The sequence below is a fragment of the Somniosus microcephalus genome, chromosome 5 (genome assembly GCF_052327205.1).
Source record: "Somniosus microcephalus isolate GS21.2 chromosome 5, FLI_Smic_1.0, whole genome shotgun sequence".
NCBI classification, from domain to species: Eukaryota; Metazoa; Chordata; class Chondrichthyes; order Squaliformes; family Somniosidae; genus Somniosus; species Somniosus microcephalus.
The window spans coordinates 136962517-136990409 of NC_140991.1; the positions used below are offsets into that span (position 1 = coordinate 136962517).

The 27893-nt window shown below is 43.0% G+C and overlaps 1 protein-coding gene across 2 annotated transcripts in view; it reads left to right on the forward strand.

Annotated features, from left to right (window-relative positions):
- Positions 1 to 27893, forward strand: part of vps50 (VPS50 EARP/GARPII complex subunit) — a 317917-nt gene that overhangs the window by 106941 nt on the left and 183083 nt on the right. For both annotated transcript variants that reach the window (XM_085988277.1, XM_085988278.1), the window contains exons 10-12: positions 9306 to 9348; positions 10355 to 10453; positions 12142 to 12282. In XM_085988277.1, coding sequence (XP_085844403.1) covers positions 9306 to 9348; positions 10355 to 10453; positions 12142 to 12282 — 283 coding nt within the window. The remainder of the gene's footprint in view (positions 1 to 9305; positions 9349 to 10354; positions 10454 to 12141; positions 12283 to 27893) is intronic.

A 27893-nucleotide genomic window follows, 5' to 3' on the forward strand; every position in this document is an offset into this window, starting at 1 on the left:
TCTTCTCTCCTCTCCACCACCCCCCCCCCCCCGGGATTGCTGGGGACCGTCCCCGGCTGTGCCCTCCTGCCGCTGGTTTTCCATCCTGGCCGCTACCAGGCTGTCAATTTGACTGGCTGCTGGGTGGGAAACCTAACAAAAAAATGATAGAGGTCCTGTTGTTAAGTTTGGTCTTGCCGGGTTCTTCGGTCATTTTTGGCCTCCCCTGCACTCTCCCTGCCTCCCCATAAATATCGGGGCTAATGACTCTGGGATGAGTCAACTGAGCCTCATTTTTCCACTTTGAAGTAGACTGAGAGCTGCAACATTTCACAAAGTAACTCATGTAGTTTTAATTCCACGTCTTCAGAAATAAATTCTGTCTCCGTGGCTGCTGTCTGTGGATTTTTAAACCTCTGCAAAATCACTTTGCTTTAAAACACAGTACTTAAACATAACTTATTCCCAAATCCTTTCCATCAAGGATAAAAAAAAATGAGCAAAAATCCTGAAATGTTGCCACCACCTTAAGCGTCATTGATAGAAGGGGAAAATCACTTGTGTGAATATAGGTTAACTGACGCTTAGCTAATAGTAACATTTACAGGGATGTGGGGAAAGAGCAGGGGAGTGGGACTAGCTGGATTGCTCTTCGAAAGAGCCGGCACAGACTCGATGGGCTGAATGGTCTCCTTTCGTGCTGTACTATTCTATGATTCTATGAAAGTAGAATTCCTCTAATGCCCGATTTATTGTAAGGGGATTTCTGCAAGCATAATTATGAATTTGAGCTAGGCAGTCTGCTTAGAAGGGTTACAGTAAAAGCTGGTCTCTTGTTACTGTTCTGTGCGTTCACATGGTATGATCATAAGTCTGGCACTAAAATTGAGTAGTGTGGTCAAATGCTTCCTATGGCTGTTAAGAGATAGATGTACAAGGTCCTTGTCTTAGTGAGTTAGCATTATGGCAGTGCCAGCCAAGATGGAAGGCTTGTAATACCTCACCATGGCATATGATGTGCATCAACCATCAATACTTCATTATTAGCAGTGATTATAATTCTTTGGGTTGAGTCTAACCTGCATCTTTACATGACATGGTAGGTTATATTAAATGATGCCCTCTTAAAATTTGGAGCACAATCACCAGTTACACAGTGTGCATATAACTGGTGCATAACATTTACATATGGTTAATCAACTGGTTAATTTGAAGTTTTGGGAACAATATGAAGAGGGTTTACATTGGATGATTACTCGTCCCTTGATTTCCTTGCTCAGTTTCTTGTCACTGTTGACTTCCTTTGTGGTAGCATTTTATGCAGAAATGTAGGGCGGTATCCCCTTACTGCTATGGTCCTGTTGCTGCTTTGCTGATCATAAATGAAGAATAAATTAATTTAAAAAATATACATATACATGTGTAGTCGTTTCTGATTTAACAGACCTGAACCCAAATTATAGTTGGAGATACGGTACATATCATTTTGGCTAACATGCCTGAAAACAACATTACCCCCATAGCTGAATCATGCCCTCATGCTTTGTGTCACTTTTCCCCAATCCCCGCCAATAGTACTTTTGCACGCACAGTATTTTCTTTTTTTTCTATAAAGGAGCTTCGCTTGGGAGGATGTCTAAGTGTATATTTAAAAAATGATATGCAAATCAGCATCAACCAGAGCAGCTTTATGAAGCTACTGTTAACATTGTTGGATTTCAAAGTAAATTTGAGTACGAAGTGCAAACTTCTGCATTTCCTGGTTTCCCCCAACCGCCCCAGTTTCACTGTTCATAGTTACAACTGATAGCATCCTGATTCCTTGTGTATTTATTGATATATTGCCCCATTTGAGATAAAAATAGAAGTAGGCAAGGGAAAGCTGCCATGATACATTAAATATTTCTACATTGTTAACTTAAAAAGTAATGTGCATCATGATATTTGCTATATTCATGGTGCAGCTTACAATTTATGCTAATTACGGCAATCAGAAAATAGACGACTTAAATCTGTAAATCCTAGGATTACGTAACCTGCACTGTACAGTCATAATATGAAGAAAAACTTATTAAAGCATAGTAATTGCACCTAATTCGCAAAATGCCACATAGACTCCTCTGTAACTTAAATACCTGTTGTACTGAGGTATTGCAGAGTTTGAGTAAGATGTGCACCACTTCCGGGTCACCCACTAACTCCATATTGTAACATGATCATACATTGAGATTCAAGTATATGAATTATCCATGTACAACATATAATCCCATTCCAAGTTCTTAAGACCCGGGAATCTCAAGTTCCCCAGAAAGTGAATAATTTATTCTGCCCACTGTGGCATTGCTTCAGTGCCACGAAATCACAGAAAATTGCAACAGAATGAAACCGTTTGGTTGAATGTCTCTGTTATTACCTTTCCCACTGGAGTTACCAACTTTAGTCTCTATTGCAGCCTTTAATATTTCTCTTTAAATGTTTATCTAATTCCCTCAGAAATTGTGATTAACATGGTTACAATTGTTAGTTATGCCACTCCATATCCTATTAACCCTTTGTATGAAAAAATTCCTTCTGAGTTTATGCCCCTTTTGTTACTGATTCTCCACCCAGTGAAAATAATATTCTCTATTTACTTGATGAAACCCTTTCATAATTTTAACCCAAATTAGATCCACTTTCTCTTCTACAGTGAATAGTCTGTTTTCTAAGTCTTCTGCCATTACTATATCCTCTTATCCCTGGTATCATCCTGGTGAGTTTTTGTTGTGCCTTTTCCATGGTGGCTCCATTATCTTTTCTAAAATGGGACACACAAAACTGCAGACAATATTCCTGACCATGACCTAAACCAACATCCTATACAGATTCATCATTAACACTATGTTGTTGTATTTATTGTCTCTACCCATAATCTCAATTGCCCATTTAATTTTTGCACCTGCAATCCCATTATTAAAAATACACATCTGCATCATAGATCTATCTACTCATCTAATTCATTGTTTTGTATAGTGTGTATTTCCATTCTCTTATCTGTTTGGTTCAGTTGGTAGCATCCTATTGCTGAGTTGTGGGTTCAAGTTCTAGTCTATGACTTGATCAGATAATCAATGTTGACATTTCAGTGCAAAACTTGAAGTGCAGCATTGTTGGGGGGTCCTGTCTTTCAGATGAGACATTAATTTGAAGCCCTATCTGCCTGTTCAGTTGGCAGTAAAAGATTCATGGCACTATTCCAAGATGAGGAGGTTCTGGTGTCCTGGTTAGCATTTATCCCTCAATCAGCCTCACCAAAACAGTCTAACAGGTAATTTATCTCATTTGTTGTTTATGGAACCTTGCTGCGCATAAATTGGCTGCTGCATTTGCCTACATAACAAAAGAGACTATGGGGGAGAAATTGGGTGAGTAGCGCCACCTGTTAGCGCCTAAAGAGGCAGTCAGTGGCTGTAGCGCCACTGGCTGCGCCTCCCGCGATATTCAGCAGGGGCGCTAATGGTGGCATTAGGCATTTGCGCTGCGCTGCCACCAATGACGTCATCGGTGTGCGCAGCGCCCCGTTCGCGATATTTGGTAGCGAACGCCGCAGTTGCGCCGTTCGCTACCCGCGCCTGGTTCACGGGGCCTTACTGTGCCGGCAGCGGCGCAAGTTAAGGTGGAGGTGCGGGGCGGCCGCCTGCCAGCACCTCCGTCCCCGGCCTCCTAAACCCCCCCCCCCGCGGCATTGCCGGCTGTTTCCCGAGAGCCCGGCACTACTCCTTGGTGCCGGGCTCATTTGCCGGCACTCGCGAGCGGGGATCGCGCTGTTGCAGGCACCTCCCCCTTAACAGTGGGAGGAAGGCCTGCAGTACCGCAGCGTGCCGTGCCGCAGTGTGTGGCGCTGCGGCACGTTGCGCTGCGATATTCAGTTTCAGCGCCCTAAGAGGGACGCGGAGCGCCTCGAGCCTCGCCCCGTGTCCCTCGAGGGGCAATGAAACTGAATATCCGACGATTGCTAAAGCCTGCGCTAGGCGACTTTTGCGCCACTTTGGCGCCCCAACCCAATTTCTAGGCCTATATTTAAAACTATTGGCTGTGAAGTGTTGTGATGCCCTGAGAATGTGAAAGGTGCTATATAAAGGCAAGTTTGATCATTCTTTTTCCCAAAATCTACAAATGATACTTACCTACATTGAACTGAATTTTCCTCCGACCTGCCTACTCTCCGACTTGTCAACACCCTACCTTGCAGTCTAATTTGGTATTGTCAACACATTTTAATATTCCCTCCATGCCCATGTCCAGATCTGTTATCTCCCTCCCTATATTACCTCCATGAAATCATCATTATTTATATTTAATTATTTATATATGGAAAGCCTGAGTGGTCCCAACACAGATCTTCAAGGCACTCCGCCAGCTATGTCTTGCCAATCTCAGAAGTGTATGTTTACTCCTATTCTCTGGCTTCTTTTCTTCAGCTATCCTTGCCAACACTTTACCTTCAGTCCCATATAGCCTTGTTTTTCACAACTAGTCTCTTGGCACTAATGCTTTTTGAAAATCCAAATGTACCATATTTACCACATTTTCTTTGTGTAAACCCATTCCTTTAAACCTAAGGACAAATCATGGACTGAAGAAATGCCTCCAAAACATAAGACAAAATTGTCTCCATTTCAAAAGCTACAATGGGATCTTACCTTGCATAAGGTGTAGGGACTTGCCCAATCATAAGCCACAGCAGTGTTAGGTGACTCCACTGGTATTAAATTCCATCAGCGCACCAACCAGTCCTCCAGCATTAGCAGACGTTGCTGACCTTTGAATGTTTAAGTTGGCAGAGGCTAATCGACTATGAATTCAATATTTATAGAATTCAAATTCTTGAGTTGAGAAAGGCATGAATGAAGGGGATGGTGTGTTAAAGGAAGAGAACATTTCTGTTGTTGTATTGGTGATCTTTGTCACTGTTCTTTTGATGTTTCTACTATCTGCATTGGCCCAGGTTGTGATTTTTCTATTGACTGCAGAAGACTCATTTTTAAGACTTACTGGAATTCAGTCCTGATAGGTCCATTTGAATCCTTAATCAATGAACTTCAAATGAAGGGATAGGTAAGGCATAGTACTTTTTAGAGCCTCCATTTGCTTTTGAGTGGGTCAGCTGGTGCAGTTCTTTTCTCTCTCTTTCATGATTGCCTGTTAACCTACTTTTAGCCTTACAAAGCTAAGTGGAAACAAATTACCAGTTGGTGTCAGAATATCGACTGCAACCTGTTTTGAGTGTAGTACCCCAACTACCTTACCTATCACCAAATATGTGTGGAGGGAGAAGGGAGGACAAATGAGAGAAAGGAATAAAACAGCAAAATCAGTTACCCTTTGCAACCATAGTGTGAAAATTTGGCACAAGGAAATATTCTCAACTTCCCTACAATAACATATCAGATATATTTGCTTCAAATCCTCAAACCAGAGCAAACTTTGTTGATGAGTACTCACTCAGTTTTCCATCTTACCAATGTGTCCTCGGTTGTCTTTTCACATGGGCCTTTACCATTCTCTTCTACAAATCGGTAATGGTCCCATCAGCCAAATGCATTTGAAGGCTAAAGAGATATGAAAACCTTATGCCTTTGATTCTATTTGACCTCCACAGCTTGCTGGATGAGACTGAAGCTCAGTTCAAATTAATCAATACTTTATTTACTATTCTCTACGTTGTTTTTCAAATATCTTCTAACCGTGTCACCAAATCACATTTATTTAGTAGTGGATGGGACACTGCGAATTTCATTAATTAACTTTGATTTACAAAAGAAAATTTGAAGTTCAGCTCCCCAATTAGGCCATAAATCCGGTTTGGGAATTAACTTTAGTCCTAGTCATGCTGATTTTCCTTTTGGGTTTGTACTGCTGAATAATCTAATTAATTTTAGACAGTGTTTTGTTCCTCCCAAGGTTTGTTATAACTTTTATATTAACAAGTTACTTTCTTCAAAAAGTCCGAAGAAGCTTTCCTGATATAGGTTCCTATCTTTTTTTTAAGTATTAGCTATAAATTAAATTCACTGAAATTGCTCAGAAGCACATATTTGCAGCAATGTTTCTTTCTCATCCTGTCAAATAATCTCTGATATCCTGAATGTCAATCCTAGAAGTATAAAACTTCACTGAAATGTAGATATTATAACTCTAGTTGATTTGCTAACACAAATGACCAGCACCCAAAAAAACTACCATGTGACAATTGAGAAATTGTGCTATACATGTTTCAGGAATGGTACAACTAGAACTTGGACTTTGCTTTTTGAGCCATTTTTAATTTCAGTAAACACTAGTGACTTCAGTTTTCATTCCATCAGCAGTACAATTTGGAGCATTTGCTTAAAGTATTGAAGAGGCCCAAAGTAAAACCTAAGAATTCCTTCTATTTAAGAAGGGTTAAGAATCCACAAGTAATTAAAAAAAAAAAAAATTTACAGTGCAGAAACAAATGTTCAATTTTTCAGGTTCTGTTTGCATAGGGAATGTCAGTCCTTTAAAGGAGTTTGGGATGGGGAGGAATTTGTTTGGAAGATGATGTAATGCTATGAGTCCACATTTTTATTGTTACCATAAAAGCAGTGACCAAACAAAGTAGTCGTAAAACCAGTTTATTTTAGTGGTTGCATTTTATAGATCTGGTCTGATTGTTGCCGTTCCTCCATAGCTTTCAATAATAGTTTCCCCAAATTGAAAATCTGAATGGATGAAAATGACAAAACCATCACTGGAGAAGAAAAACATAGCAGTTCAGATTTAAAAGGCAGTTGTTTCCATTAAAAGAGTTTGGCAAAGTTTCTCTTTTTTGTTTGGGGAGGGAGAAAAGATATGGGTAATTTTTGTATTAACAAATCATTTTAATAAATGATAAAAGGTTTACCTGAAGATTTTTACTTGTCCTGGCCCTTTTGGGGCTATTCTGGATCAGGCATATTTCTCAGATGCTCACTTTCAACTAATGGTTGAGGTAGCTGAATCCTAACGATGCTTAACTGGGTCTAAAGGCCTGGGCTATCTCTCGCTAAAGGAAAGGAGCAACCCGAGAATGTTACCGTCCTCCAGATGGCACTTTTAATAAGTTTAGCCAGACAGTAAAGTCCTGGATATTATAAGGGTCCGGAGATCTCCTTCAGAAATATGTAACTCTCCACCGAAGAGTGTAGAGAGATTGGGTTCATGAATTATTGACACACAAGACTTCTGTGAGACAATTCTAAAAATATATATAAATTAATTTTTTTTAAACGACATGGTTGGTGAATCAGTCAATTGCAACATTAACAGTTCTAAAAAGATAAAAAAAATACAATCTTATTCTTAAGAGAATCTTACTTTTAACTTCGCTACAGTATTACAGTTCTTAAACTTTTCTATACAGGATATCCATCAATATCAAATACCTTTGATCCCCAAGGCACAAAGAGTGGTAGACCACAGAGCCGCCTCTAGTCGAGAATCGCTTTGCCCGATTAAAGCAAGTCTGCCTATCTCATTTGAGACTCCAATATTTATACCCCTTTTTCAGTTGTTTTTCATAAGGTTTCTGTTAATCCAAGTTAATTATCACTAATCATTTTTTAGCTGACCTACTGAAATGCTTACTGCCACATCATCAATAGCTATTGGGAGTTTATCATGTGTGCAAAGGGCAGATGTACCTTACCTCATGTCATTCTCAAGAGGTTTTAATCAAGATCATTCATCCAGGGTTGACCATTGCCTTGTTTTAATAAGGTTACCCATTCGGGGCCACCCATTCTTCTGTTTCAATAAGGTTACTTATTCAGGGTCAACAACTTGTCCTATTTCAATAGCCAGAATTCTTTCATAGCTATTTCATAGTTAAGTTTCTAAATTTCCAAACCCAGTTTGTCATGTTTTAAAGAATTTATAAGGTAGAGTTCCTTATAAGGTACTCTTCAGGGTTAACCATTGCCTTATCTCAATGAGGCCAGAATCCAGCTTGCCATGCCTTCCTTCAAAAAAGTTATATAGTGTATTTTTCTAAAAAGGCTATAGTGTATTTTTATCTTATATAGTATATTTTTCCATAAAAGGTTATATAGTAGAATTCCTTGACATGCCTAATGGCAGCGGGCAAGGACAAAGAAAACCTACCCTTATAGAAATGCAGCTATGATTGAATTATAGATTGTACTCTTCGTCTGATATTTTGGCGATTTTTGCTTAATGTTGTTGAGTCTCTAGGGTGACATTTCAGAGTTATGTTGGAAGTTGTACCTGTTATTCTTCAGATACCTCAGGAGATGTGACTAGATCAAAAGGCCCAAATGATAGATGATCCATTGGAACAAATGGGCTGAGTGGGCCAAATGGCTTTTTCTAGTTATGTCTGTGTTTGTATAGTTTAATATTGATCTTATTTCCTGTTATGTTGCTTGTCAGGGAATGACTTGCTCAAAATGGAGCAGAGATTTCATAGGTATCTTGCTAAACACTAAGGAAATATTAGTTTGTAGAAATTATCCTGACTTTGTGGAAGGGCTATTTTTCCTTTTTAGGAAGATTTCTTTAATTCGATAATGATTAGGATTTTTCTTCTAAAGGATGTAGAGTTCTCTAACATTCTGCATATTTCAAACTCTATCTTAAAACTATTTCAGTGACATGAAAGATGATGTGTCGAACAAGTACTTTAATTTTTTGAATCTCTGTACAGGAAATGTGCAAACTCAGCTGTTGGAAATGTTTTCATCATTCATATTACTGAGGAGATTGAAGCTATAATGAATCAAACACTTGAGAGATTTGTATAAATTTACCTGACTAAAATTATACTACAAATCTGAAAAGATTGATATAATTGACAGATTTTACTTTTACAGCCTCACCTTCAAGCTTGTTGAAACAAGTTGACCTCTTTTCATGTTCATTACAGCTGCTATTTTTGTTAAAATCATTTTATAATAAATGAACTTGTGCCTTAAAGAACAAAGACTGACCATTAGCATAGCTACTGGAAGCAGGACAGTATGATTACATTGTAGGAAAAAGTTCAAGCCACTAAACCCCTCCATCTCGCCTCAAGGATCAAATGACCTGTAAAGTTTTGTGCAGACTAGTTTTGTTTCGAGGCTCCACCTATGAAGATTTTCTGCTGCACTACCAAATTTTCTAATGAAATGGATTTCAAAATTTAGGCATGACCTTTTGAGCCTTTTAACTTTATGGGTTAGAGAAGATGAATATATTTAGACAGCCTGACTGATGAGATGCCATTCATGGCTTAATTAGTACATGAAGAAAAACTAACAATGTAATTTTTTGTGTTTTTTAAGTGAACTGAATTCAAAATTACAGGATACGTTGGAACAAATTGAGGTAAGGATTTGAAGTAAACTATTTTTATTGAGGCTTATTAAATTGCTGAATGTAGAAATACAAGCTGTTTGCCAACGTTTGCACCTATCCATTAATTCATGTTGACTAGTAAAATGTTTAAAATGCTTCAGTAAACCAGGCTGCGGTCAAGTTTAATAACATCAATTTTTTAGATTTTTTTTAAATTTTGCTAAACTCACTGCGAAACTAACTCTCTTGGAATTTGGCATCATACAATGTCCATGTTGGCAAACTGTCCTACTGCTTCCCTTTCCCCCCACCCCCACCCAACCCCCAAAGTGAAGCTTTGCTTTTTATGAGCCCTTGTTCTGGTATCGCTCAACATTGGCAGTAGTTCTAGTTCTTGACAGTAAAAGTTAAGGAGCAAGCTTCATCAAAAGCATTGACTGAGTCTCATGTTTTGCATCTCCTCAGAAGGCTGAGAAGGTGTTGATCTTCCTGGAAGCTTTTTTTAGTATTCACATTAAAGCTTGGTTGCTCATTTGATGTGTAGTTAGCCCACTTCTTCAACTATGATGGCACCTACTTATGACCTCACCTGAATACCTTTTGGTGAATTTGCTGCCTACTTGCTCATTGGTAATCTTTTACTTTTTGGAAGAAGCACTTGAAAATATGTCTTCAAAAAGTCCCTTACGTAATTAAACTGTGTTCTTAGACTGAAGTTATTTGCTGCTGTTATTTACTTACTAAGTTTTTGAATTAAGCAGAAATGCTTATTGGCACAGAATAAATAGTTATAAAATTTTTATGCATCCATTTTCTTTACTTCATCCAGTTCTTTAGTGATCACAACTGAAAGCTATGGAGACTCTTAACAGTTGAATCATTTTTAAACTTTTTTTTTTAAGGGAGTTGGAAACTAAAATGTGATTTCTGTCCAATGTTTTTGAACTACTTTCCTGAAAATAAAATGATTCAATGATGTACAAACTTTACTGTTCATTATTGTGTTGTAATTCAGTATTACGTACTTTTAATCTAGGAACAGTTAGATGTGGCACTATCAAAAACCTGCAAGCACTTTGAAGTTGGTCATTATACCAAGGTCCAACTAGCATATAGGCTGCTGGGAAAAACACAGGTAAATACAGTTTAATGTTGTAGTGTTTGCACTTTAAAAAAAAAAATATGCTGTATCCTTTGGTTGACCTTATGGCATTTATCTTGTACCATAGACTTTATAAAATCCTGATGCTTAGTGAAATTTAGTATGATGTTGCGAATGATGGAGTTTTCAAAAACTGGGCAGTTTTTCATTTCCTTTTTCCCACTTACTAAAACATAGAAATCAGTGGCATGCTTTAATGGGGACTGCAAACTGCTGAGTTTAGAGTGACACGGATGGAGTGGAGTGGATAGGAATACTGTGTAATGGCCAGATCAGCTGAGTAATCATCTGTTGTGATGGCCTTCTGCTTTCTGCCCTGTATCTGTTCCAGATAAGGGTCTGGAGTTTCCTCCGCATTTGTGCCCAGATAGATGTGTAATCTTGGCACAAACCAATTTACGCCCCTTGAAAGATTGTGGACTTTTGGCCGTAAGTGAGTTACGTGTTTAACTATTATACACCCAAGTCTCCTCGATCTTTTACGTCTGTCCACCAAACCCTTCGAATGAACAAATCACTGCGCACAAAACTGGCCACACCCCCAGCTCTCAAATGCGAGAAACCTCCAATTGGGCTTGTTCGGGGGTGTCTCAATGTTGTGACAAAATTTTCAAGTGCACAAGCATCCGCGTTCAGGTGAAGCAAGCGCAGTTCAGCTGACCAGCAGAGAATTGAAGCCTCCATCATCTATAAAGAACTTCCATTTCTCTTCCATGCAACTAAAATACAAGCACAGGACAATGACCATTCAGTCATCCTATGGCCTCATTAGTGAATCTGCCATTTACGGATGAATTATGGCTGATTTTAGGCTGTGGACGATTTTCTGCTCACCCTGAACTTTGAATGCGGTTGAATTAATTCTTTTGGGAACCTTGCAGTCATTAGAGTAACCTTATATTTGAACAACCTAGTGTGAATTTAGTCAGGTCTGGGAGATAAAGACCTGTGAGCTTAACTCACTATGCGTCCAGACCCCATAAATGCATCTTTTTCGATCTTTATCGAGCACAATTCTCCACGGAGCTTCCCTTCCACCTTTGCTATGGAGATAAAATATGAAGCCAAATGTTTTTAGATCTTAACATTGTCATTTGGAATGTGGTTGCATGGCAATTTTTGGTTAGCTGCGTGTCTTACATGCACGGAAACCCATCTTCGTGCGTAAGAATCTCCAAGGCAAGATTATCTGGAGCTAAATGGGAAGGATCCCAATCCCCAGAGACAGATTCACTGTAACTAGTAGAATGGACAAGTTATTTGCTCCTAAAGTACTGCAAATACAGCTCTGTAATGGTCCAATAGGATGCACATGAGAGCAGCCCAGGATAATGGTTATGTTTTCCCCTATTCCTTAAGGAAAAGTATCTTGCTTTTGTTCTTGCACTGGAAATTTTGTTTTTTAATGGGGATGGTTTTCAGAGATTTTTTTTTTAATTGCTGGTTTGTTCAAGCGCATGTTGATTCTACTACTAACTCAGAATTCACAGGACAACTCGCTATTATCAGAATACTTTTCAACTGATTTGAAGGAGTTTTCTCATTATGGGTTGAAAAGGTTTTAAAAAAGAACTTCCTGAAAAGTTAATTCCGAACCAAGCTGTTCTTTGGTTATTATTACAGTATGTGTTTCAAAAACATCTTTTTAAAATGTTCCACAGACTGCAATGGACCAGTTACACATGCACTTCACTCAGGCGATTCATAACACAGTGTTCCAGGTTGTCCTTGGGTATGTGGAGTTGTGTGCAGGAAATTCTGACACCAAGTTTCAGAAGCTCCAATATAAGGATCTTTGCACGGTATGTATTTTATTATCTTACTGTACAGTGTGGCTTCACTTGGAGAGCAAAAACTTTGTGTATGTGTTGAAGTTAAAAATGCTGCTTTTTAGGGTGAATTCAAGTCCTAGAACAGCAAAATAAATACTGATTATATCTCTGATAGAACTAACGTTTAAACTAATGCACATAATTGCCAAAAAGAGTAGTAAGCCTGAGGATTGGAAGGATTTTAGAATTCAGCAAAGGATGACCAAGAAATTGATAGAGAGAAAATAGAATATGACGGTAAACTAGCAAGAGACATAAAAACAGATTATAAAAGCTTCAATAGGTTTGTAAAAAGGAAGAGATTAGCGAAAGTAAACGTTGGGTCCCTTACAGGCAGAGACAGGAGAAATTATAATGGGGAGTAAGGAAATGGCAGACGCATCAAACAAATACATTGTATCTGTCTTCACGGTAGAAGACACAAAAAAATTCTGGAACTAGTGGAGAACCAAGGGGAACTTAAGATGATGAGGAACTTAAAGAAATTAGTATTTGTAAAGAACTAGTACTGGAGAAATCAATGTGACTAAAAGCCGACAAATCCCCTGGACCTGATGGCCGACATCTGAGGGTTTTGAAAGAGGTGGCTACAGAGATAGTGGCTGCATTAGTTTTGATCTTCCAAAATTCCTTAGATTTTAGAACGGTCCCCGCGGATTGGAAGGTAGCAAAAGTAACCCCGCTATTCAAGAAGGAGAGAGAAAACGGGGAACTATAGGCCAGTTAGCCTGACATCAGTAGAAGGGAAAATGCTAGAATCTATAATTAGGGACATGGTAGCAGGGCACTCAGAAAATCATAATATGATTGGGTAGGGTCAACACAGATTTATGAAAGGGAAATTGATTTGACAAATCTTAGTTTTTTGAGGTTGTAACTAGCAGGGTCGATAAGGGGGAACCAGTGGATGTAGTGTATTTGGATTTTCAAAAAGCATTCGATAAGGTGCCATACAAGAGGTTATTACAAAAAATTAGGGCTCATGGGATTGGGGTAATATATTAGCATGGATTGAGGATTAGTTAATGGACAGAAACCAGAGTAGGGATAAACGGGTCATTTTCGGGTTGGCAGACTGTAACTTAGTGCGGGTACCACAAGGATCAGTGCTTGGGCCTTAGCTATTTACAATCTTTGCCAATGACTTGGATGAGGAGACAGAGTGTAATGTATCCAGGTTTGCTGACAATACAAAGCAAGGTGAGAAAGTAAGTTGTGAGGAGGACGCAAAGAGGCTGCAAAGAAATATAGACAGATTGTGAGTGGGCAAGAACGTGGCAGATGGGATATAATGTGAAGAAATGTGCAGTTAGCCACTTCAGTAGGAAAAATAGAAAAGCAGAATATTTTTTTAAATGGTGAGAGACTGGGAACTATTGGTATTCAGCGGGACCTGGGTGTCCTTGTACACGAATCACAGGAAGCTAACATGCAGGTACAGCAAGCAATTAGGAAAACAAATGGTATTTATTACCAAAGGATTGGAGTACAAGAGTAAAGACGTCTTACTGCAATTATATAGGGCCTTGGTGAGACCACACCTGGAGTACTGTGTACAGTTTTGGTCTCCTTACCTAGGGAAGGGTATTACTTGCCTTAGAAGCAGTGGAACCAAGGTTCACTCGACTGATTCCTGAGATGGTGGGATTGTCCTGTGAGGTGAGATGGCGTAGACTCAGCCTATATTCCCTAGAGTTTAGAAGAATGAGAGGTGATCTCATTGAAACATATATAAAATTCTTACAGGGCTTGACATGGTAGATGCTGGGAGGATGTTTCCCCTGGCTGGGGAGTCTAGAATTAGGAGTCACAGTCTCAATAAGCGGTCGGCCATTTAGGCCTAAGATGAGAAATTTCTTCACTCAATGGCTTGTGAATCTTTGGAATTCTCTACCTCAGAGGGCTATGGCTGCTCAGTCGTTGAGTATATTCAAGACTGAGATCGATAGATTTTTGGCTACTAAGGGAATGAAGGGATATGGGGATAGTGCAGAAAGGTGGAGTTGAGGTAGAAGATCAGCCATGATCTTATTGAATTACGGAGCAAGCTCGAAGGGCCAAATGGCCGCCTCCTCCTATTTCTTATGTTCTTAAATTCTTATTTCATAAAATTTCAGATTGAATATTTTAATAGCTTTTTGATCAGTTCATCTTGTAACATCTAATAAACTTTCATGGTATAATTACTGAAAAGAATATACATATTCATTGAAGACCAGAGGAAAGGTGGTGATTTAGTGATTTGGTTGTATTTATTATGCTCATTTCCCCCATACTCTGTCATGTAATGTCTTGGAAATGGTGAGAAGGCAATTTATTAATTTGCCAATCTTGCTGTGCAAATGGTCAAGAGTGAATTGGGTTTACTTGCATCATCTCCAATTTTTATAGTTGTCATCTGAAGCTAGTCATGTGAGGGAAAGCAGATTAGATTTTGTGCTTTACTACTCTGTTGTGTAACTCATTGGACCCTCCCTCCATTTATATTCCTTGTGCAAAAACTGTTTTGTTTCTTATTCCAGCTGGCTGGGAATGCACTTGCCTGGTTCCATTCTTATCTATCCAGTCGTAGCCAGAGAATCACCTGCAATGGCTTCTCTTCCTGCTCCTGCACCATTACTTCTGGTGTCCCGTAAGGATCTATCCTTGGCCCCCTCCTATTTCTCATCTACATGCTGCCCCTCGGCGGCATCATCGGAAAACACAGCGTCAGGTTCCACTTGTACGCTGAAGACACCAAGCTCTGCCTCACCGCTGTAAAATTTATATAGCCAGATGGTGAAGGATAGACTGGTAGAGCCTAGTCTTTAGTCGCTTGCATCTTTTATGTTGAATTTGGTGATTGATGTATGTGCCATCACCAATAAGAAAGGAAGCAAGTGCTACCTTTTAATGGGGCACAACTAATAAACCGCAAATTAAACCAAATTTAAATGAAACTTGACAAATCAAGTCATAATTTTCTTTCCGTGGGTGATGAAGTACTCCAATCCCTCCGGTGCCCACTGGTTACGGAAGGCCTCAAGCATACCAGCCGTCTCCACATGCTCCATCTCCCGGGTCACCCAGGTGCGAACATAACCACGGAAGAGAGGCAGGCAGTCAGGCTTAACGACCCCCTCAACTGCCCACTGCCTGGTCCTGTTAATGACCACCTTGGCCAGGTGGGACTGAAGTGCAACCAAAATTTGAGGAGCAGCCCCATCAAACATTGGAAGAGGGGCTGCAACTTCTCACACTTTGTGTATACATGGAACATGTTCTCCCCCAGGCTGCAGAAATTGTAGGCAGGCTCTGGATGGCAAGATGGTCCGAACAGCAGACAAGGAAGACGAAGTGTGCAAGAGCAGCCCGTACAGGAAACCCCTCCTTGCAGAGTGGAAAGGCATGGAAAGGATCTCCAAGAGACGGCTCAAGCTGTGAGGCGCCGGCTCCTGAGGGAGGTTTTGAGGTCTGAGAAATTTTGTCTGAACAGTAGGGTCAGCTTGGACGGGATCGCTCCACATGCTTGAGCCTCCTTGACACACCTAGTGGAGTCAGGGCCAAGTGCCTCTTTTAGCATCTTGATGGCTTTGGCAGCGGACCGGATGCCGTGCCAGGACATGTGCTGTGCCAGCCCCTGTGGTGACATACTGCCTGCTCCTCCGCCATCCAGTATGTCCCTGACTCTGCTCATCTTGCCAGCCAGAGCCCAGCCCTCCCTTCCATCAGCCACCTGAAACTGCGATCCTGGAGGTGCAGATTCCTGAGCAGCGGCTCCCCGAGGATAGCAGCCACTCCTGATGGGGGAGAACTCCGGCTGGAGGTAACAGTGTTCCAGATCCTGATTAGTTCCTAGTAAAAGACAGGCAGCTCCTGCAAGGAAGCATGGCTACACCCCAGTTTTATAAACAGGAGCTGCGTGCGGAAGAAATCTATCGCCAGCGCACATCATCTGGGAGGATCCTCGACGTACAGGTATCTGCAGGGTCTGAAGACAAAGTCGCAGTCTGGGTACGAACGCACACCAGAGCCTGACCGCAGTCCCTAAGCAGGAGACTTGGAACCGTGGCAGAGACCCAATGCTTTTGTCCCAGAAGAAGTCGTCAAGCTTCTTCTGTATCTTGGCGACAGACTGAGGGAGGGATCAAAGTGACCATCCAGTACCAGAGCATAGCGGCCACCAGCTGATTTATGACCAGCGCTCAACCCCTGTAGGACAGCACTCTGAGCACTCCTGTCCAGCGCCCTAGGTGAGCGGTGACTTTGGCCTCTAGTTCTTGCCAGTTCACTGGCCAAGCTTCCTCAACAGGGCTAAGGTAAACTGCCAGGTAGAGGAGATGAGTGGTACTCCAGGCAAAAGGGCTGAGCCCCTCCGGCAGGGAGTCTACTCACCACTGACCCACCATTTTCCCAGTTGATCCTCAGAGGATATGGCAGAGTAGACCTGCTGGCACTCGCGCATCCTCCGCAAGTGAATGGGATCTGCAACCATGAGTAGCACGTCACTGGCGTAAGCCGAGAAGATGACCTACACGCCCGGCCCTTGGAGTCAGTCCTGTCTAGGGTTGCAAAATTCCGGGAATATTTAAAAGAGGAAACTTTTCATGGGACTTTTTGGGGAATTTAGAGTTTTTTTGCACACTGATGGTTTTTGTCTCTGACCCTTATATTATCTTTGTCATCAAAATAGACATACTGTTCCATACAAATAAAACAGGCTTTCAAAACTTTATTTAAGTTATAATTTTGAACTTTATTGAACCCGCACAAAAAAGACCCATCTAAAATAAAATAAAATAAAAAGAGCGTCAGCTTATTTAGCCTGTAATGTGTCCTTATTTTGTCCTTTTGTGTCTTCTACTCATGAGTCTTCTACTCATCATTGCTCCTCCTGATTCTCTGACTCTGACGTGTCCATTTCCTCCTCTGTGTCATTGTCTAGCTGTGTGGTGAACACTTCTGTATCTGGCTCAATAAGTTTTAGGTTCGTCCGGATAGCCACCAGTTTCTCCACTCTCTTGTTAGTCAGCCTGTTGCGCACCTTTATATGCATATTCCCAAAAAGTGACCAGTTTTGTTCAGAGGCCGCTAATGAAGGTGGGATTTGGAGTATCACCGATGCAATGGATGACGACCTCAGATGCACAAAGTTCCTTCCATCAGGTATGTGCACTGATATCCTTGCATGATTCCCATACCCCGTCCCCATTCCAAAGACCTTGCTTGTTAGAGAACTTTGCCCGACTTCCCAGAACTTTGCCCACGTCCAGATTGAGGTGGCGTGAGAGGGTAGAAATCACACTGTAAGCGCTGTTGATCTGTTCTCCAGAAAGTATTGGTCTCCCAACATGCTTTGGGTCCAGCATGTATACTGCAGCATGAATCGGCTTGACACAAAATTCTTGACGCGTCTGTATGAATTGAACAATTGCCTTCTCTGCTTTGAGCAGCAGGGATGTAGGTAGGGCAATGCTGATTTGTTCTTTTAAATCAGCAAAAAGCCTGAGAACATCTGACAAGACAGCGTCATCTCCTTCAATCTGAGCAATTGCAGATGCTACTGATGAGAGTAGTTTAAGGCTGCTAACCACTCTCTCCCAAAACACATCATCCAGCAGTATTTTCTTGATGGTGGTTTCCATATCCCCAGACTGGGATAATGCCATTTCTTGCAGCAACTCCTTACCCTCCAGAAGGCTGTTGTACATTATGACAACGCCATCCCATCTAGTGTTGCTGGGCAGCTTCAGTGTGGTGTTCTTGTTCTTTGTCGTTTGCTTGGAGTTGTAGGTTGCTGCAGCTACCTTCTTTCCCCTGACATACTTAACAACTTGCTTGGCTCTCTTGTACAGTGTTTCCATGGTTCTCAAACCCATGATGTCCTTGAGGAGTAGGTTGAGCCCAAGAGCTGCGCACCCAATAGATGTAATATGAGGGTAGGCCTCCGCCACTTGAGCTCAAGCAGCCTTCATATTCGCAGCATTGTCAGTAACTACTGCAAAGACCTTTTGTGATCCAAGATTGTTGATGACCGCTTTCAGCTCATCATCAATGTATGTGCCTGTGTGTCTGTTGTCCTTCGTGTCTGTGCTCTTGAAGAACACTGGGAGAGGAGTGGACACGACGTAGTTTATAATGCCCTCCCCTCGTACATTCAACCACCCATCTGAGATAACTGCAACACAGTCTGCCATCTCTATCGTTTCTTTGAGCTTTCCTTGGACTCTGTCTACTTATTTGCTGGAGTCTGAGTTTCACAAAGCATGTCTGGTGGTAGGACAGTATGCAGGGCGAATAACATTGAAAAATCACTTCCAGTACACATTGGCTGTGTGCATGAGGGGTGAGCTTGTCGCATATACAGCTTGAGCAAGGCACTCATCTGCATTCTTCTGGCTATGGTTATCCATTGTATCAAAGAACCTTCCAAGTGGGCCAGGAGTTGCTGATGATAAGGAGCCTGATGCTGAATGTGAACCATCATCATCTTGAATGGAAGCAGAGGAACTCTGGGCTGACTGCTGTGAGCTTTGAGTGAAGTTGTTGCATTTGGATAAATGCTGCTGCATCTTTGTGGCATTCTTTACATATGGCTTTGTACAGTGTTTGCACATGTACACAGTCTTTCCATCTTTAATGCCTGGGGTAAAATGCTTCCACACATCTGACGGTAAACGTGGCATTGTTCTATGCAGAGAAATAAAGGGCATTCGTCTCTGTGTCGAACTGCGGTCGATCAGCACAATTGCAACAGGGTGAGTAAATTTTTCCTGATGCTCCATGTGATGGAAGCATGACCTGTGCACGCACGCGCTACATCACTAATAGAGGGAGCTAATCGCTCATCCACTCACCCAACCAATCAGGACACATTTGTTCAGTCACACACAAAACTTGTAATTATTAAAACAAGCCAAGTAAGAAGATAAACGTATAGGCCCAGAAATTCGGGCCGGGGGGCTTCCCGTGGGTGTAAGCCCCCGACCTGCACTTACCTTGTGCGCCGGCCGTTGTGCTGTGGGCCCCCGTGGAATTGCGATCCTGGGCCTGCTCCAACTGCCGGAGCGCAGTGCTTGCGTATCCCAGGGGCGCAGTTAGTTCGATGCGTCCCCTGGGATCACGTGGGCCATGGGGAGCCAATCGGAGCGGATTCATTCATAAGTTTGACAGGAAGGGCTGTCAAACTTATAAATACTATAAGCCCCAAAACATCACTAAAATCTTCAAATAAATTAAAAAAAAAAAAAAAAAAAATCACCTTTTAAATAAACTATAAATTACATGAAATAACTATTTTAAACAATAATTTAAATTTTTGAAAAAAAAAATTTGTTTTCTAACGGGGCTAAAAAACTTACCTTTCTTTAAAGTATTTAAAAATAATAAACCTGTGGAAAAAAATGTTTCAATTTTAATTAATTCACCACTTACTTTGTAAAAAGCAGGCCGGGAAAACCTGCAAAAAAAAAAGTAAGTTCGATGCACACGCGCAGCCTCTCCTGCGCACGCATTCGACCTCTGAACCTCTTTCAGGGGAATGGAAGTGCCGGTTTCCCGCGCATGCGCAGTGCATGCAGGAAACCAGCACTTCCATTGGGCTTACAGGTGAGTACCCCGTGCGTACTCACCCGTGGAAACTCGAATTTCTGGGCCATTTTGATTAAGAAATTCCTTAATAATTAAGATTCCATCTCTTAGTAATTTTAAGAGAGGACCTGTGGGGGAAAAAAAAATATGAAAGAAATACAAAAAAACCCCAAAAAAGCAATATTACGCTAGCATGTGCTTTTTTGGGCAAAATTCCCAAGCTAAACTTCCCGTGGAAAATTTCTGGAAATTTACCAGAAACTTTCCACCCCTTCGCAACCCTAGTCCTGTCAACCTCTTCCGCAAGAGGCGCAGGAAAGGCTCCACACAGATGGCATATAACTGGCTGGACGGGGCATCCCTGACGCACCCCTCTCCCGAAGCGAAGGGGTGCCGTCAAAGACCCGTTAATCTTAATCAGACACTCTGCGGCGATGTACAGAAGTCGGATCTGGGTGACAAATGCGTCCCGATCACGAATAGGTGCAGAGTCACGAAGCGGTACTCGTGATCCACCCTGTCGAATGCCTTCTGATCTAGGGAAAGGAAGGCGACCGACAGACCAGCCTTCTGGGAATGGTGGACCAGGTCGATATTGTTCTGAATGGTCCGGCCCAGGACCATGTAGGACTGGTCGGGGTGGATCATGTGGGGGCAGCAAGGTGCCCTGGCAAAGATCTTGTAGTCTGTGCCGAAGAAGGAGACCGGGCGCCACATCTTAAGTAGGTGGAGATTGCCCCTCTTGGGCAGCAGGATGCTGACTGCCCAGCGCCAAAAGAGCGGCATCTCCCCGGTCGCCAAACTTTCCCCCAGGACCCACGCGTAGCCGCCCCCTAGGACGTCCCAGATTGCTTTGTGGAACTCCGTGGTCTGCCCGTCCAGCCCCAGGGACTAGCCCCTCGACAGCTGGCCGAGGGCACTGGTCAGCTCCGCCAGGCTTAGCAGAGCATCAAGCTGTTCAGTGCCCTCCGGGCTGACCTTTGGCAGGTCCTCCCACAAAACTCGCTGGACGGATACGGTGAGAACTGAGCCCTGTAATAGGCATGGGCCACAGCACTGATGCCCTCTGCATCTGAGACCAAGGATCCGTCGTCTGCCAGCAGCCCCTAGAGCTGCTTATGGACTCCCTGCTTTTTTCCAGCGAGTAGAAGAAGGGAGGGTTTTGGTTAAGGTCTTGGAGGAGCTGGATCCGTGACCTCACGTACATGCCTCGGGACCCAATGAACAGCAGGTCCTTCAGCGCGTCCTCCTTCTCTTTGTACACCCTCCACAGGCCCAGTTGACTTGACTGAGATGAGACTCCAGCTCGAGCACCTTCTTCTCTAACCACCTGACCTGGGCCTTCCATTTCTTGGTTGATCCCCTCGCATACTCCTGACAGAAGAGATGGATATGAGCTTTGCCCACATCACACCCTAGCCTCCAGGAGAAGAGGTTCCCACCCCCCCCCCCCCGCCCGCTTCCTTCTCCAGTTGACCCATGATCAAGGGAACGAATCCTGGAATCGTTCATCCTCCAGCAGCAAGTTGTTAAAATGCCAGTACACGGAATGGAGCGAGCTCCGCCCACACCAGGTGGTGGTCTGAGCACCGCACCAGCTGGATGAGCACGGATATGGGACCCTATGGACGCGGTGGCTCATGCCCTTGCCCACACTCGGGGTCTAAGTAGCAGAGCGGACAGACCTGATGAGCACCGCCAGCTCCGACCATCTGTCGAAGGCCAGCTGGATTTTATTGCGACGACCCAGGCAACCAACCAGAAATTCCTGGAACTCCTGAAAGGGGATGAGGGGAGACTTGGTAGGGGACACGAGGGCATCCACTGCCCTCCACCGAGTCACCGTCCTCTTCCAGGAGGTTGTCACCAGCGGCCAGCCCACGCACTGCACAGGGAGCAGTGAATGGCTCTGCCGCACCAGACGATCCCACCCCTAGGATCGACGGCATAGGAGTTCTCCCTGGGCTTCTCCGGGAGTCTTGGGTCGGAGGGTGACTACAGTTTGGGACCCCCCTCCACTTCAGGCTGTGTGGCGACCGGGGGAAAGAACCATCTCAAGTTCCCCCAACACACCCAGCACAAACGTGAGACACGTAGATGGGGGCCTCCCCTTTCCCGCTGCCACCCAGCGGGCAGGGGGTTTCTATTAAAATCGGCGACCAGATTGAGCAACTCCTGGGGGATGTTTGGGTGTGGCTGGGTGAGCTTAGCCTCATCGGCCTCGCTCGCCCCAGCCTCCAGGATGCCTGACCCGGCGATGAGTGACACCTACATCTCCCTCTCGGAGGGGTGCAGAGGGAGGGATACCTCCATGTCGGCAGAGGCTTCCACCTCCACATCCTCCTTCTGTTTTTGGTTCCCTATTTCGAGCCTGACTCTGGGATGCAAGTTTTCCGTAGAAACAAGCACAATCATGGGCTTGGGATCGTGAATGAGCACGGATATGGGACCCTATGCACTCCGAGGTCTCAGCCTGAGGCGTTTAGTCTTCCTCCGCGCCTTCTGCGTGGACGCTCTCCCCCTCCCCACCAGAGCTCGCGATGATATTGGCCTCCGATGTCGAACCCGCATTTGGTGTTACTGGCGCAGGGACTGGGGTAGTGGCGGTGCCAGCCTTTGCCGCCTTAGTTTTGTCGGCCTTGGATTTGTCAGCCTTCGAGTTGGGGCAGTTTTTATGTCCCACCTCCTTGCAGGCATGGCACCGCACATCGTCTGACATCCAGTAGACGCGGTAGGGAGTCCCCTGGTGGATAACCACGAATCCACCCTCTGTGTCCTCCTCCCTCGCCAGCTGAACATAGAGCTGGCGCCGGAAAGAGAAGACATGATGGAGGCTAGCCTCCCTGCAGCTGAGCGGGATCGATGCTATCCCTGACCTCACGTCCCCAGTTGACGTAGGTAGGGGAGTAGCTGCTCACTAGGGATAAAGGGCGGGACATTGGATAAAATTATTCGCTGCATGGTGGCCTCGAGAGAATCCACCGGCAGGTAGATCCCACCCACCGTGAGCCCCTTATTAAGGGCCAGGAACACCATCCGCTCAGACCTCAAAGAACACAGCCTTCCCATACATTTGAGGTGGCAACGATTACTGAAGGGCCGACAACCCTAGCCATGGCTTTGACGCACACCTCAATGGTCATGTTGGGCTGAGTGTAGCTCTTCTCCCATGTTCTTTTGGTGATCAGCTTGAAAGGTGACCGGGCAGCAGGAGTGGCTGCAGCTGCCATGCCTGCGTATGTCCTTGCTCCCACATATATGAACACGAGAGTCCCCAGTTAATAACCAGCATCTGAATACAATTAACACTCATTGATATAGACCACCTAAATACAATTAACAACCATCACCTCTCTCGACCCTGCCATTGTCTCTGAATTATCTGATTGCTTGTCTGACATCCAGTACTGGATGGGCAGAAATTTCCTCCGACTAAAGATTGGAAGACAGAAGCCATTGTCTGCGGTTCAGGTCACAAAGTCTGTTTCCTAGTCACTGACTTCATCCCTCTCCCTGACAACTGTCTGAGGTTGAACCAGACTGTGCAACCTTGGTGTCGAATTTGACCCCAAGATGAGCTTCCGACCACATATCTGTGCCATCACTAAGTCTGCCTAGTTCCACCTCCATAATATTATCTGACTCCACGCATGCCTCAGCTCATCTGCTGCTGTAACCCTCATCCATGCCTTTGTTACCTCTAGTCTTGACTCCAACGCACTCCTGGCTGGTCTTCCATCTTCCACCCTCCATACACTTAAGGTCACCCAAAGCTCTGCCTGTATCCTAAATCGTACCAAGTCCCGTTCACACATCACCCCTGTGCTCACTGACCTACATTGGTTAAGCAACGCCTCGATTTATAAATTCTCATCCTTGTTTTGAAATCACTCCATGGCCTTGCCCCTCCCTATCTGTCACCTTCTTCAGCCCGACAACCCTCCGGGGAATTCTCTGTAGAGAATTCCAAAGATTCACAACCCACTGAGTGAAGAAATTCCTCCTCTAGTCTTAAATATCCGCCCCTTATCCTGCGACTATGCCCCCCAGTTCTAGACTCTCCAGCCAGGGGAAACAACCTCTCAGCATCTACCCTGTCAATCCCCCTCAGAATCTTATATGTTTCAATGAGATCTCCTCTCATTCTTCTAAACTCCAGCGAGTATAGGCCCATTCTACACAATCTCTCCTCATAGGACAACCCTCTCATCCCAGGGATCAATCTAGTGAGCCTTCGTTGCTCTGCCTCCTAAGGCATGTATGTCCTTTCTCAGATAAGGAGATCAAAACTGTGCACAGTATGGTTTCACCAAAGCCCTGTGGAATTGTCGTAAGACTTCCTTACTCTTGTACTCCAACCCCCTTGCAATAAAGACCAACGTGCCATTTGCCTTCCTAATTGCTTGCTGTACCTGCATGCTAGCTTTCTGTGTTTCCTGTATGAGGACACCTAAATCTCTCTGAACACCAACATTTAAAAGTTTCTCGCCAATTAAAAAATGTGTTTTTTAAATTCTTCCTACCAAAGTGAATGACCTCACATTGGGGCAGTAATTCCTCCCCAAAGGCGTGAGTACGGAAGGGGTACTCGCGTCTGGCCGGAGGAAATGCCAGTTTTCAGCATGCACAGCGCATGCGCTGAAAACCGGCATTTCCTCTCCTCTAACCCAAGAGGTGAAGAGGCTAGTGCGTGCGCTGTAGGGGGCAGCGCGTGCGTCTTGGATTTCCTCTGTTTTGGGGGATTTGCGCATGTGTAAAGGCCTCCGGTCTTTACGCTTGTAAAAAGCACACGTAAGTATTTATTTTTACAGGTAAGTGGTGTTTTAGTGCAATTTAGAATTTTTTTTTCCACAGGTTTATTATTTTAAAGAATCTACAATAAGGTAAGTTTAGTTTTAGACCCTTTTTATTAAAAATTTATTTTTTTCAAAAAAAAACTTTTTTTTAAAACTTATTTATACTTAATTTAATGATTGGGATGTTTTTTAAAATTTTATTTAAAGTTTTAGTAGTGTTTTGGGGTGCAGTACTTCTCATGAGTTTGACAGTTCTTACACTCAAACTTATGAATGAAGTTTCCCCTCCCCTGATTGGCTGAACAGTGCTCACCTGATCCCAGCCGGCACATCGCACTAACTACGCCGCTGGGTCAGGTTAGCACAGCGCGCCAACATCAGAACCGGGCCACTGACAGGAAATCCACTGCGGGCCAGGTTTCAGATGTCGGCGCGCCGGGTAAGTGCACATCGGGGGCTTGCATGCGCGGCAAGCCCCCGACACCAAGTTCTGGGCCAATATACTCAATCTGCCATCTTATTGCCCACTCACTTAACCTGTTGATGTCCCTTTGTGTTCTCCTCACCGCTTACTTTCCCACCTAGCTTTGTATCGTCAGCAAACTTGGATACATTGCACTCGGTCCCTTCGTGTAAGTCATTGATATAGATTGTAAATAGCTGAGGCTCAAGCACTGACCCTTATGGCACCCTACTATTTACAGCCTGCCAACTGGAAAATGACCTGTTTATCCCTACTCTCTTTTTCTGTTCGTTAACCAATCCTCTATCCACGCTAATATATTACCTCCAACCCCATGAGGCTGCGAAGAGTTGTGGTCTCGGGACTCCAGGCAGATGGCAACGTAAAGACCCACGAATCCCAGGCACGCAGACGTTTCGCAATTGTCCCTGGTATCATGTGGGCCTGGCCCTCCAATGACAAAGGAGGATTCCATTGCAATCATTTACGAAGGGAATCCCCATATGATATGCAATGGAATTTCCAAAAAATTATACAAGTTACAGAATTCTAATGATTATAAATACTGAATTGCAATTTTATTCATAACTTGCACCAACTTCATTAAAATTTAATTTTTTGATAAATAATTTTAAACATCTTAATCTGGGCCAATATTTGCCTAAACTAATTTAAAGTGTGTGTGCATAATTTTTGGTTTTTAAATTGTTCATTTAAGGCTTATTTATACCCTTACGCTGATGATAATTTAAGATGATAATTGAGAAGGACATAAGTATGACTAAAAACAGGGTAATAGATTGGAGAAAAGCTGATTTTGAGGGGCTGAGAACAGAACTTGGGAAAATAAAATGGGCAACAATATTGGCAAACAACGATGCAGCACAGCAATGGGAAACATTTAAAATGGTGTTCAACAGAGTGCAGGAACAATATATTCCACTCAAAGGGAAGAACAAACTAAACATCAATGAGAGTCCATGGATGAATGAAGCCATAAGGGAACAATTGAGGGTAAAGAAAGAGGCATACATTAAGTACATAGACAGCGGGGAGTGCATGATAAGGGAGAATACCAAGAGATTAGGAGAGAAGTCAAAAAAACAATTGGGAAGGCAAAGAGGAACTATGAAATTAAATTATCAAGGAACATGAAACAAAATAGTAAAATTATTTACAGGCACATCAATAAAAAAAGGAAGGTTGAGATGGGAATAGGGCCATTAAAGAATAGACAGGATAATACCACAGGTAATGATAGAGAGGGGGCAGAAATCTTAAATAATTATTTAGCTTCAGTATTTACCATGGAGATAGAACAGCTGGACATGACATTGGATGATGCGATTAGTAATATGATTAGTGCATTTAAAATAAAAAGAGGGGATATATTAAATAAACTAACCAAACTCAGGAGGACATTAATAAACTTGCAGAATGGGCATACAGTTGGCAAATGAAGTTCAACACAGATAGATATGATGATGCATTACATTTTGGTAGGAAGAATAGGGAGGTCACTTATTACTTGGAGGGTGAGAGTCTAGGTGGGGTAGAGAAACAGAGGGATCTCGGAGTACAAATAAACAAATCATTAAAAGTTGTGACACAGGTTAACAAGGCCATAAAAAAAGCAATCCAAGCACTAGGGTTTATTTCTAGAGGGATAGAATTGAAAAGTAGGGAAGTTATGCTAAACCTGTATCGAACCTTGGTTAGACCACACTTGGAGTACTGCGTACAGTTCTGGTTGCCATATTATAAAAAGGATAGAGAGGCACTGGGGAGGTTGCAGAGAAGATTTACAAAGATGATACCAGAAATGCGAGGGTATACATATCAGGAAAGGATGAACAGGCTGGGTCTCTTTTTCTCTTGAAAAAAGAAGGCTGAGGGGTGACCTAATAGAGGTCTTTAAAATTATGAAAGGTTTTGATAGAGTGGATAGAGAGAGAATGTTTCCACTTGTGGGGAAGAGCATAACTAGAGGCCAGCAATATAAGATAGTCACCAAGAAATCCAATAGGGAATTCAGAAGAAACTTCTTTACCCAAAGAGTGGTGAGAATATGGAACTCGCTACCACAGGGAGTGGTTGAAGCGAAAAGTATAGATGCATTTAAGGGGAGGCCAGACAAGCATAGGAGGGAGAAGGGAATAGGGGGTTATGCTGATCGATTTAGATGAAGAAAGATGGGAGGAGGCTCGAGTGGAGCATAAACCATGGACTGGTTAGGCCGAATGGCCTGTTTCTGTGCCGTATATCCTATGTAATCCTATGAAAGCAGACCCTACGCCTGCTTTTACCAGCTGTAAGAGTTTCATGGGCAGTTGTTGGGCAAATAGACCAACTCTGCAGCAGCAAAAGTGAGTTTCCATGTGGCTCGGATGATCTGTCAAGGCGTACCTTGACAGAACGCACGTTCCGGATTCTGTGCAAGCGCAAACGTGAAAGTTGCGAGGACTTTCAAATGGATTGTGACGGCATACTCCGAGTACATCATCAGGGAGACCGCAATTTTAGGGCCAATGTATGGCATGAATGCTTCATCTCTGAAGGTTTGTTAAAAATCTGGTTAATTTTTCGTTTATAGTTTAAATAAAACTGGTAGCATTAGTTACATAAAGGATAATGATTATGTTGAAAAATTTTACAATTACTCAGGATTTTTTTCTGTTTTGGGTTGGGAATCATTACCCATCTGATTTTGCTTATTACAGTAATGTAAGATTTTTCCTTTCTACTGATTTCCT